Source organism: Argiope bruennichi, chromosome 5 (genome assembly GCF_947563725.1).
Source record: "Argiope bruennichi chromosome 5, qqArgBrue1.1, whole genome shotgun sequence".
NCBI classification, from domain to species: Eukaryota; Metazoa; Arthropoda; class Arachnida; order Araneae; family Araneidae; genus Argiope; species Argiope bruennichi.
The window spans coordinates 103,080,245-103,094,160 of NC_079155.1; the positions used below are offsets into that span (position 1 = coordinate 103,080,245).

At 33.1% G+C, this 13,916-nt stretch overlaps 1 protein-coding gene across 2 annotated transcripts in view; it reads left to right on the forward strand.

Moving 5' to 3' along the window:
- LOC129968693 (uncharacterized) overlaps positions 1 to 13,916 on the forward strand; it is a 62,881-nt gene that overhangs the window by 39,334 nt on the left and 9,631 nt on the right. For both annotated transcript variants that reach the window (XM_056082853.1, XM_056082852.1), the window contains exons 2-5: positions 1,081 to 1,539; positions 6,399 to 6,720; positions 8,512 to 8,783; positions 12,143 to 12,373. In XM_056082853.1, the coding sequence (XP_055938828.1) occupies positions 1,105 to 1,539; positions 6,399 to 6,720; positions 8,512 to 8,783; positions 12,143 to 12,373 (1,260 nt within the window). In that variant the 5' untranslated portion in view covers positions 1,081 to 1,104. The remainder of the gene's footprint in view (positions 1 to 1,080; positions 1,540 to 6,398; positions 6,721 to 8,511; positions 8,784 to 12,142; positions 12,374 to 13,916) is intronic.

The window sequence follows — 13,916 nt, forward strand, 5'->3', positions numbered from 1 at the left end:
GTTTTTGAAAGACATCGATCTATCGAAATCATGCTCATGAATAGTAGTTCACGATAAATCACGATACAATAAATCGATATTCACAATTAATTTGAGTTTTCGATTTCATTCTGGTTATCGGTTAGTGTTAATTTTTTGTTGCTCTTCATTCTTTTTCACCTTCATACAGAATTTTTGTTAATATTTCTATAAATACTGTCATATTCTAATATATAAAAGTACTTGTTTTAAGCATGACATTATGGAATAAAAACTCTTTTCTGTTCCCCAACTGAATGATACCTTTATTGAAAAATAATTGCGGTTATCAAAAGGTTGTTGACTGTCCTCTGTTTAATCGCTAAATATTCATCTTCTGAAATGAAAGCAAAAAGGATTCATTCAGATTTAATTCACAATTTTATTCGCAGCTCGCATTTTCACACTTAGAGTGAGTGTGCACTTAAGCGCACTCGTATAAAAAAGAAGAAATTCTATTATATTACCACTTTCACCTAGTAGCTACGATAAATCGCGATACAATAAATCTATATTCACAATAACTTTACGTTTTCGATTTCGTTTTGGTTAGTGGTTAGTGTTAATTTTTGTTGCTCTTCATTCTTATTGACCTTCATACAAAATTGTGTCAATATTTCTATAAATACTGTCATATTTTAATATATAAAAATATTTGTTTCGAACACAATGTTATAAATTGTAAAATCCAAACATTGTTTTGGTATTGATACACTTTATTAAAGGGGTTTTAACAAAATTATTTTCTATTTTTATTCTATAGAAAACAAATATTTGTATTATATAAATCAAAACTTCCTTTTATTTGAAGTCTTTCTGATCAGTCAATATATTAAGAGATGTTACTTATAACTTATAATAGCAGTAAGTAATGATATCACGATATATCGAAAAATATCGGTACGTGTTAGACGATATATCGTGATGATGAAGTTCCGTCATCGCCCAGCCCTACAGTTCCCCCACTGAATTTTGATTGCTAAAAAGTTTCCATATATTTGAAATTCCACTTATGAGATCAAAACAAATGAAATAGCGCATCACTTTTTTTTTTCTTTTCAGGAGACCCAGATGGAGTTCTAAAGCATGTTCAACCGTGTTCCTTCTCGTCGAACCTGCCTCACAGGAATACTGATCGCAGACCTGTTGATTCTTCCCTTCTTGTACCTCCTACTCCCCAGGCGGAACACTCCACCCCCTTTTATAGCGGAGCACCCGTACTTTCTGTATGATCTGGATGTGCACGAACATAGGAACTCCGGCCAAAAGTGCGTGCTGCCCAGGGTGCATCCTTTCCATCCGTCCATCTGGAACTATTTTGCACCCCCAAAAGATATCGTCTGCAGAACCAGGCAACTAGATTTGACTTACATCAGTAGTGATGGATTTCTCAAGTACAATGAAACGGAATTGGAACGCAATGGTTACAAAGCTAATAAGAATATGTTCTGTCATTGGTCAACCGTGCTGAGGGCGGGCGATTATCAAGATGATGACGACGATGTTATCTACGGATATGAGGTAAATATATCACGTTCGAACTTAAAATACTAAATTGAGAATTCTTTGATTTTGAATTCTTCTTGATTTCTGACTAAACCAATTCCAAATTTTACTCGTCAAACTACCAAAAAAAAAAAAAAAAAAAAAAAGGTCACTATAGTCATTAAAATATAGTCGAAAACCAAAATGAACGATCAATATTGCAAATTTTCCAAAAATAACCAAAAGTAATTCTACAAAAACTACATATTTATTCGTCATAAATCTTTATCTGATAGTTTTCAAAGTTTGAAATTTACTTATAGATATAGATAGAATAGATACTACTTACTTATAGATATAGATAGATAGAAATTTACTTATAGATATTATAAAGGAAGATTAACGCCGGTGTCCTGACATAGGAGTAGCGCGTCTTCCGCGTGGTCTGGGCGTCCCGGGTTCAAGTTCCGGTTCGGGCTCTTCTGTGTTCTATCTGTGAGGTTACAGGCTCCCTTCGGGTGAGCCTGTAACCCTTAGAGGGCGCGTCCCCAGGTGGCGGATTGAGAATGCCTCCATTGGTTTTTCCTTTGGGTGGTAGAAGGGGAATACCTTCCGCGGACCAACAGATAGAAGTCCGTGCCAGAAGAAGGCTCTGGCACCCCCCCCCCCCCGCTCTTCCATGAGTAGTGCATAAACGCTTGCAGCCACTGATCGGGATACATACTCCTCTACTCTACTGAAGTTATTTATGTGGCCAAAGCCGTTTTAGACACTTTTGGACAGATCTAATCCTATTGCACTACTGGACAAGACAACAACAACAACATCTGTGAGGTGTGTGAATGCGCCCCCCCCCCTGTAAAAAGGGGTTGTGCAAACGAATGTGACGCATGAAGTAGCTAAGTAGTACTCTTGGCCCTAGTTGGTGCTACTAGAAAAACAAGAGACGCTCACTCAGCTTAAATCACACACAGGTAACTATCAGCGGGCTTGTAAAGTTCCATAAGTCACAACAACAACAGGAAGATTACCCCTTTTGTGGCGGAGCGCTCAGAAATGAATTGCGCTCTAGGTAGCCGGCATGACGGTCCAGCTCATCAAAATCAAAAACTTTTGAGGCCAAATTTTGTGCGCTTCAAAGAAATTGACATTATCAATATCTGATAATTCCTCACTGTGTTCAGAATTAGATTCTGAGCTACTTGGTAGTAGGCGTCTCTTGTTGTATGTATTTTGAATTTTATCTTTGTATCCAATTTCTCCGAACATTTCAGACGGGTCCAGAATCCGGTGACAATTCCATGCCATCACAGTTCATCTTCGTGGTCCATTTTTCCATGATCGGGACAAAATTTGTATATAATTATATTAGATTATGTAAAAAAAAATCTCTGTACAAGAAGCATGTGCTGCTAGCGCGTCGAAAACAAACTACTTAATGGACATTATTGACAATTACTGATAACTAATTGGGGTAATTTATTATTGTTTGGGGTTTTTTCCTTTAATTATTTGCTTATTTTAATTTACAAAAAACTATAAATAAAACAAATCATAATTACCCCATTAAAAGAAAGCCATAACAGGTGAATCGACACCTCAACACACTAGGACGAAATAAAACCTATAAAAACATTTTAGAAATCTACTTTAGGGTAGGATGTCACAAATGAACGGCGTCAAAAGGCATTGTTCGTTCGGAGAGAGCAACTCTGCCTGAGCGCCTAAAGGGTTAACAATTAGGTGTAGCAAAGGATTAATAATTAGATGTGTCACTTCATAAATGATACTTTATTATCAAATGAAAGAAACAGAAAGTATAAAAAAACTTCATTTTGCAAGAATTGAATATTTTTTTCTAAACCATTTGATGTCATCATTTTCACTGTTGATTTAGTTTTCTCGGAATCTTTTAATTGGTAATGAAACTAATTATATTTTTTTTATCATAAAAATTATTCAGGTTCTTCTTTTCAACAATTTTAAATTTCAATAAGCATACCTTATAACAATCCTAACTTCTCTTACATTTGATATCACTTTTAAATGGATGTTATATTTTTACATAACTTCTTTTAATTGGATGTATTATGGATGTATTATTTTACTTCTCTTTAATTATTCATCCAAATTTGCCGTTTTAAATAAATAAGCTTAATATCGAATTCAGCCTCATGAATTTCAGGCATTATTATAACATAATAGCAAATCGGACCCATTAAATAATTTGTGTCAAAAGCATTTCATTAGTATTGCTTCTAAAATAATATACAGGGTGGTTATAATTAAAATTCCACTTTGAAATGATCATGAAAGGAAAACTTCTGGATAGAATGTTATCAGACTTGGTAATAGTTTAAAGAAGATCATGAAAATTTCTTTTCCGCCAAAAGAAGTTCAAAAACTCACCACCAGGGGAGAAATGGCGCTGTATGCAAGATTGTTAAGCAGAATAGGATATGAAGGAAGACATCGGTTTAAAATGTGTTTAATCGTTTCTGAAACGTGTTACAAAGCATGTTTAATGTGTGTTATCTCAAAAGCACTGTTTATGTTGATAATATAAACAATTTGGCGGAACTGAAAGATGCGATACACCTAAATGTGCGTAACATTCCTCATGATAGGCTAAGAGCTACTGTTGACTGCTTGAGAATGCAGTACTGCGATTTAACTTGCTTTCAGAAAATGGTGGACGCCACATTGAACATGCATTGTAACACGTTTCAGAAACGATTAAACCCATTTTAAACCGATGTCTTCCTTCATATCCTTTTCTGCTTAACAGTCTTGCATACAGCGCCATTTCTCCCCTGGTGGTGAGTTTTTGAACTTTTTTTGGCGGAAAAGAAATTTCCATGATCTTCTTTAAACTATTTCCAATTTTAAGACATTTGGTCCTTCAGTTTTCCTTTGATGACCATTTCAAAAAGTGGAATTTTAATTATAACCACCTTGTATATTCTTAACAATCCTAGTACATTCAACTATCAACTATGCATTTTTTTTCTCGTTTATAAATCAGTCGCAACCAGCATAAATCTTGATTGCCAACTTAAGAAAAGTGCCACAAAATCAATTAATCAGCTAACACTTATATCAGCGCGTCTTTTCATTTGAAGTCAAAAATGCACTGAAGTAAAACTATCATGGAATATTTTTAATTGAAGTATATAAATTCAGAATTTACGCAAAAAAATCATTAAGATTTGAAAAATAATTTTTTGATACCTCCTGTTGCAATATATCTCGGTAAACTTATATTTATTTTAAACTAGCAGCCTTCAGATGTTGTTGTTGTTGTTGTTGTATGATGTTTAGTGGCGCAAGGGCCATATTTGGCCATACTGCGCCAAAGCAGCCTTCAGAGGTCCGTGTGTTCGTTTGAAATATTTGCTGTCCTGACTATTTAAAATGTTAATGTGGAATACATTTATTTAAAATTTTACACTGTTATTCAATAAAACTGAAGAATTTAATGGAATCAATCTAACAAATTACTGCATCTGAAAAATTAAAAAGCACATACTACAAAATATAAACAGAAATGAAAGTTCCACTTCGGAGGAAATGTCCGAAGAATGTAATTGTTAATAAAATCAAAAGTCCTTGACCGAATGATTTGACGGAACAATGATATTAGTTTAAATTTCATCATAATGAGAACTTGCTGGCATCAAATTCTCGCTTCATTTTTCTGATTTAAATTCTCCCACTTCAGAAGAAGTGCCCGACGAATGCAATTTTTTGTCTTAATATAAACAAAGACCTTGACTAAATAATATTATCTTAAATTTCATCATAACGATAACTTGCTGTCATCAATTTTCACTTCATGTTTCCAATTTAAATTCTCCCACTTTCTCTTCTAATTCTGCCACATCGGAGGAAATGTTTCGAAAAATGTCATATTTTATCTTAATATAAACAAAAGATTTTGACTGAATGATATTAATTTAAATTTCATCATAACGAGAACTTGCTGTCATCAAATTCTCGCTTCATTTTTCTGTGTTAAAAATAACTCTTAAAATTTAAGATTTTTAAATTAGAAAATAATTGTGCGGAAATGAAACCGGTATCGTTAAAAAGGTAATTTAAATTAAAAAAAAAATTGTGATATATTTTCGAAAGATAAAGTTGAAAAACGCTAAACATTAGCTTTACTTCTAATTTAGTTATATTTCAATTAATTTTTGTATTTTAAAAAGGTGACATTACTTTTAATAGTCTTGGAAAAACACGAGATCCCAGTTTCATCAAGATGCGATAAAAAATATAGAATTGTGTTAAAGATATACAAAAATTTATGTTTATATAAAGATACTTTTTTTTTCAACGAATATTCATCTTTATAAAGAAAGATACTTTTTTAATCAAAAAATATTCATATTTATTAAGAGATACTGCTTTTTATCAACCAATGTTCATGTTTATAAAAAGAAACTTTGTCAACAAATATTCATGTTTATAAAAATAAACTTTGTCAACAAATATTCATGTTTATAAAAAAGAAACTTTGTCAACAAATACTCATTTTTATAAAAATAGAAACTTTGACACCAAATATTCATCTTTATAAAGAGACACTGCTTTTTATCAACATATATTCATGTTTATAAAGAGAGACTTTGTCAACAAATATTCATGTTTATAAAGAGAGACTTTGTCAACAAATATTCATGTTTATAAAAAGAAACTTTATCAACAAATATTGCATGTTTATAAAAAGAAACTTTGTCAACAAATATTCATCTTTATAAAGAGATACTGCTTTTTATCAACAAATATTCATGCTTATAAAGAGAGATTTTATCAACAAATATTCATGCTTATAAAGAGAGATTTTATCAACAAATATTCATCTTTATCTTCTTTTTTTTTTTTTTTGACAGTCTATGTTCAATCCCGAGGGTAATGAATTGCCCCCTGATTATGAAGCGTTCCAAGTGGAATGTTGGAATTTTGCCGGATTCACGATATACGACAAATTGCATGTCCGCGTACGAAACATCACAATGACCGATCAATACACTTACCTCCAGAAACCAACCAATGTCCTGATTTTCGGGTTAGATTCTATGTCCCGGTTGGGATTCATGAGACTTTTGCCTCGCACCTACAAGTACCTCACAGAGAAATTGCGTATGACTGTTTTTCGAGGAATGAACAAGATTGGAGATAATACTTACCCTAATCTCGTTGCTCTACTGACAGGTGAGTACATTTCATTTTTGTAAATTTATGCTAAAATCGTTATAACGAATATATTACCCATTGGCTATAATAAAAAAATGAATATATATTCATAAGGTAGAAAAAGGATCCAGATCTTTTGTTCATACAATCATCACTATGCAAACATTTAACCAAGTATTATAAGATTGGCTTCAAATCCTCCTGCAAAAGAACTTGTTACGGGAGAGTTCATTTATAATCTGATAATTCAATCAAGCCTGTGTGTAATAGTTAACATCGTCTGTTGTTTTACGATTTATTAAATGGTGGCACAAGGGATTGAGAACATATAGACTTCCCATCCATAATTTTATGATACACCTTCATGAATAAACCATAAATATAGATAATTCCTAGTTTAAATCGACTATCCTAAAATGTTCTTCCATATTATACTATTTTGTATATTTACAATATGCAGACATTCATATATTAAACAATAGCATAGGACAATGCAAGACAAGTAAATGCTTTTTTTGAACTTGATCAAAACGGGTTTTGCTATGGTCCTTCTTGCTTTAACATTATTTTAAAAAATATGGCCACTGTAGTTGATAATTTTCTAAGTGCCACCGATCAACCAAAAGTCAAATTTTCAAACCTTCTAACTTATCGTTCACATTCTTAAAACTGCCCACGATTGGTCCAGGTATGAAAAATCAGGATTTTTTTTTTAATGAATATGTTAATCTAGTTTATCTATATTTATCATAGATGGAATAAAAGAACTTATTATTAATGTATAAATAAAAATTCCATTTTGAAAGTAAAAATGAGATCAGTTCTTTTTATTCACCTAATGCACTTCAAATAACAAGTAATGGTTTAATTTTAGGATCTGTTGTAGATCTTGTAAACGAAAATCAGAATTAAACAATGATATTAGAGGTCTGCATGTATTTTAATCAGCGACCTCTATTGGTAAACATGTAAAGTATCTATATAAACGACAATGTCTATGGGTTTTACCAATTTATTATTACTTTATAGTTATTATCATTTTGAAAGTTTTCCATTTAGTATTATTGAGTTATTCAGTGTATAAAGACCTCAATCATGGAACGCTCCAAATTGCATTTTCGACATTCATAGTTTTTTCATTATTATTATTTATTTGAAGAAATTTGCTGCCGAAGCCCATCAGATACTTTTAGAAACTTATGGTGGTGGTGCTCCCAATATTCGGTTTTGGTTTCAACGATTTAAGAGTGGTGATTTCGATGTCAATGACAAAGAATGGCCTGGAGGACCAAAATAATTTGAAGACAATCAATTGCAAGACTTATTGAACGGTAAATGGGAAAAAGTTGTAGAAAATGATGTAAAATATTTTGCTTGATATATATTGTACCAATTTTTCTCAATAGACGTCTTTTTAAAATGAAAAAAAAATGATTAAAATACATGTAAGCCTCTAATGGCTGTTGGATACTATGTATGCAGTGATTAAAAAATCATGTAAAATGATTCAATTAAACATATCTTGATTCGTTTCTCTTTGATTTCATCAAATTGTTATGAAGGAAAACTTTTTTAATATCGTTGGCAAATGCAACGAATGGAAATTTACTGAAAAAAATATACGGACCTCTTGAACGTCTTCCTTAAATCTTCCCAGTTCAATAATCTATCATTCATCTTTTAGTTTCAGCAAGATCGGCAGTCAAAAATATTTAATTCGTATATCATTTACATATTTATTATAATTTACAATTCAAAAGAAAATCATTCTAAGTTTTTCGAAAACAAGATGTATTTTATATATTTTAGGACACAAAGCCTATGGCGGTGGCCTCCCAGACGAATCCAACGGTTTTGACGAGTGGCCTCTCATTTGGAAAAACTATTCTGCTGCAGGCTATGCTACAATGTGGGCCGAAGACTTTCCAAAATACGGCCTCTTCAATTACCTTGCCAAAGGGTTTCGCCGTCCACCCACTGACCATTACTTGAGACCCTTCTGGCTGGCCCTCGAAGAGTCTACCTTGCTCAAATTCAGCTCCCACATGTGCTACGGTTCTAAACCTAAGTATATACTTCAGGTACATGAATTTCAATGTTATCTGTTTACATAAAGTACTGCGGTGAAAATTGTTTTTCACAAACCTTAAAATCTTTATAAATTAAGTCTGTATCCTATATTAAGAGGGTGGAATGAAAAGTTTCTGGCCTGACCTAGAGGTGGCGCTCCCGGGACTATTTTGACTAAAACACTTCAAAGTACCATCTTTGTATAAAAATTTTTGCGTATTTGTGTTTGGTTGTTTTTATACTGTGTTGTTTTAAAATTTTCTTCTTTTGCTTTTAGCCGAGTATAGAGAAAACTGAATATCGAGCTGTGATAAAATATTTTTTTTATAAAAGGCTCATCTCCAACGGACATTAAAACTTAGCTAGATGCTACATTCTGGGAATCTGCTCCTTCATTTACAATTGTTAAAACTTGGGATGCAGACTTTAAACGTGGTCGTACAAGCACTCTGGATGTGGAAAGTTGTAGAAGACCAAAATCAGCCATTGCAGATGAAATCGTTAGAAACGTTCACAAAAATATTATGAATGATCTTTGACTGAAACTGACAGAGGTTGCCGAGTCTGCTGGTATATCCAAAGAATGAGCACATCATATTTTAATAGATATTTTGGATATGAGAAAGTGCGAGACGGGTAAAGCGTTTGCTAACCTTGGATCAAAAATTGCAGCCTATGACGATATCGGAGCTGTACAATTCAAACCCAATTGATTTTTGCAGCGTTTCCTAACTGTGGATTGGACATGGATCAATCACTATAATTTAGAGACCAAACATCAATCAAAACAGTGGACAGCAAAGGACGAATCAGCACCAAAAAAAGCAAAAAGTGAGCCATCTGCTGGAAAGATTATGGCAACAGTTTTTGGGGACATTTATTATTGGATTATTTAAAAAAAAAAAAAAGGCAGGACCCTTATGCTGAATATTATGTTAATCTTTTGGATAAATTGTATTCCAAAATCAAAGAAAAAAAAGACCATGTTTGGCCACGAAGAAAGTCCTGTTCCGCCAAGACAATGCTCCCGTCCACAAGGCTGTCTTGTGATGACAAAACTTCATGAAATGAAGTTTGAAATTCTTGCTCATGGACCCTATTCTCTTGATTTGCCCCTCTCGGACTAAAACCTCTTCCCTAATCTGAAAACATTTCTAGCTGAAAGGAAATTCGGTTCTGATATCAAAGTCATCTCAGCGACGAATGTCTACTTTGAGGCCTTAGGAATAAGCTCTTACAGATAGGGGGATCCAAGCATTACCGCACTGCTGGAGCGAGTGTATGTCTTTGGAAGAAGACTACGTTGAAAAATAAAGCATTAAACAGATTTTTTTTCCTTTGTTAGGCCAGAAACTTTTCTATCCATCCTCGTAGTTATTACTATTTATAATGTAAATATTTTGTACATTGTCTGGCGAAAGGATAAAATTTATGCTTTATCTGCATTATCAGCCAGTTAAGCTTATGATTATGTTTATTAGTCGGAAATTTAAAATTGCATTTAACATATATTTATTGAATCTGTTTTGGTGATATTTACTTCCATAGAATTTCTGAGTTAAATGCTTTTGTTGTTGTTTCTTATGGTACTTGCCATTGACAAGCCCGCTGTTACGAAGACAGCGATTTTAAGCCGGTGGAGGAGCGTCTCTTTTTTTTAGTAGCGCCAACTAGGGCCAAGAGTACGAGTTTGCCACTCATGTATCACTAATTCGCCTGCACAACCCCTTTTTACAGGAGGGCGCATTCACACATCTCGCAGATAGAACAACCATGTCCAAACCGGGACTTGAACCCAGGACGCCCAGATCACAGGGAAGACGCTCTACCCCTATGCCAGGACGCCGGCGAGTTAAATGCTAATTCAATAATTATCTAAAATCTGTTTATTTATCATAACATTAATATTTTTTTAATTTTAAAATTAATTTAAAATATTCAGATTTGGATTTTTAAATATTATTAATTAGTGTTTTTAGCAACCAGATTGTTTTCACGAAATAATAGTTTTTCTGTGTGATAAACTTTTAATACAGAATGCATCCATTTAAAATTTCGTCTACTTATTTGATAAGAATGAAAAATATTAATTTAAATGAAACAATCTCATACAAATGAAAAGATGCATATATTAAGAAATAAAAATGAAGGAAGAAATCCCATTTCGAAGTTAATGTAGGAAGAAAACAATGTTTATCTCAGTTTTAACAATGACAAAAACTAGCGTAAAGCCTGATGCATCAGTGGAATTAGTTTGAATTTAACCATAATTATTAAAATATTGTTAACAAATTAATTTTTTTTAATCAGAGAAAAAATACAGAAATGAAATTGATATCACTAAAAATATAATTTTGAGTTTTAACATAGTTCAAAATATATTTTGGTGAGATATTTTTGGAAAATGTAGCTGAAAATGTCACAACTTATTAATTTTTGATCAGTTAATGTTTTAATTACCTTTTGGACTTCTTGTCTTGAAAACACGTGTGCCAAATTTCAAGAAGATCGGGTAAAAGCTATAGATTTCTTTAAAAGAAAAAAAAATTTACTTACATATGTTATTGCTGATTATGGCACTTGTTGCAAACAAGCCGCATAAGAAATTAGCGATTTTAAGCCGAGTTTTAGAGTCTCTTGTTTTAGTAGAGCCATCTAGTGCCAAGAGTACGTTTTAGCTATTCATGCGTCACAGTCCTTTTCACGGGCGAACTTCATTCATCATTTCATTCACTCATCCACAGATCGTAATTTAGTCTTGAACCAGAGAACAATCACCTCTGATCCAGTACCCCCACTGGTATTGTCTCGATCTGGAGGACTTTACGGCCACGACAGATTTATACGTGCACCAGCCACCATACACACAGGAAATCTTTGGCCTGCGGAGTTCGAACTCATAATCCAAGGGATGTGATTTCCTACCAACCAGGCTTTACTTATATATAAACTAAACTAAAATCAGTGGCACGACAACACATGTGGGTCTACAGTGACCGACGGCCCTGGGTTGAAGGCATATGACCCGGTTATGTGGTCAGCCTAAAGCGGAACCTACAGTGTTTAGTTCCCAAGGATGCTTGGTTCTCAGTTTATCGACCCACTGAAGGGATGTATATATGTAAACACTTATAAAACTAATGTAACAATAATAAAATATCTATATCATCATAATGTCAGTACAATTCAATCAATTTATGATTAATTATTCCTATCTGCATGCTCTGAAAAATCTAAATTTGCCGGCTGCGAACAATGCTTTGTAAATAGCAATGAATGTGCTAAAAGAGGGTTATCTTAGGTTTACAGATAGGCCTAACTTATTTATCAAAAGCTGGATATTTACAGACAATTTGTTTATTCTTTACAGATGGAATATCTTCGAGAATTCGTAACCAAGTATGACACTTTCAGAAAACCATATTTTGGTTTCTCCTTCCTGGCAGAATTGAGCCACGAGTACCTATCCAGAGTAGCTTCGGCCGATGGTCAGTTTGAAGAATTTTTCAAGTTCTTGCATAAAGGGCGACATTTGGAGACCACCATCCTCATTGTGATGTCTGACCATGGTCACAGATTCGATGCTATCAGAACAACTCAGGTAACAATATATTAACACATTGCATACGGCACTCTGCCCGCTCAGCGTATTCCCAGTTCCGCTCATTTTTGAACGCTCTAGAAGTATGCTTGGCAAACAATAGGTTGCATATTTGCACATTTTTAATGTGCATTTGGTATTATATTTGCATAAAGTATTCTTAAATATTACTATATAGTTCAAACATCTATTTATTATATAAGATTTTTTACGTTTTAAAAAGCTGTTTCCTTACAAATTAAAATACGAAATTTGAAATAACAAAATGCATAATAATAAAACATTTTATAAGGCACGGTAAACGATTGGCACAGATCTACCGACGTACTGGCTATACTGACTGATTGTTTCTAAATGTTTGGAATGTCTACATTCAGTTATTTTGCTAATTATTTGTCATAAGAATGCGTAAGGCTTCACTACCGTGGTAACGTAATACAAATATTTGTCTCTGGTTGATTATGCATCGATTTGACCCCAAAAAAAATGAAAACGAGATATCTCGTGACCTAACCACAACGTTCGCCCTGCCAAAAACGAGAAATCTCGTGATCCGTGTGCACATTGCGTACCGTATAGAAAACTCTGAAACATACGCCAGGGACTGCATGTTTCTAGACAATTTGACCATTATTTAAATCATTATAACTACAGATCATAGTGCACTTTAAGAAACAAAATTAAAGCGTGGAAACAAGAAAACTCATGAGTAGCCTTAGCAAACATGTAAATGCGATAACTTAAAAACAAGATTCAGATAAATGAAATTTGTCATGCAATCTTCATACTAGAATTGTATTCTGTGTAAAATTTAGGTTTTCTTTACTTTATTACGAAATAAAAAATACTCTTGTGCAAGACACTTGATAATAAAAATCTGAGCATTCGTAGTGTTCTCAATTTTGGCCCAAGCCCACAAAATTTCATGCAAAGAAAGGGGGGTAATACTTTTATTGCGAAATATGCGAGAAAGTTTCGGAGAAACCACTCCTGTTGTTTTGCACATTAGTTTCTATAAATATAATTATAACTGAGTATCATAGCAGAAGTGTACAACTGAAATGTGATATAACTGTACATATTTCAGTGATAACATTTAAATTCGAAATAATATATATATTGTAGAAAAAGGAATGAAAATTGAAATTTTCAAAAATAACTAGGAATACCTGTTTATTTGACATCCTTTTAAGAAAGGCAATATCTTTGTATGCATGAAAATTCCTCTAGAAGAGATATCTGATTCTCCGTCAGTTTCATTTTGCTATCTTTCTTGTATGTCAACAAATGCACTTCAAAACTTAGATATTTAACTCTTGCATGTATTTTTTTATTGTGAAGAACAGGCACCAATGCATGTAAAAATGCAAATTTCAAAAAGCATGGTTTTAATGAAAAAATTATTCAGATAGCATGCAATTTATATTTAATTGCTTTAGATATGTGCTCTATAGCAAATCTTAATTCTTGGATAAGTGGTCAAAATATTCTGCATTCATTTTAAATCAGTCGCTTTTTTTGGCGACCAACTGGTTCATTGAGG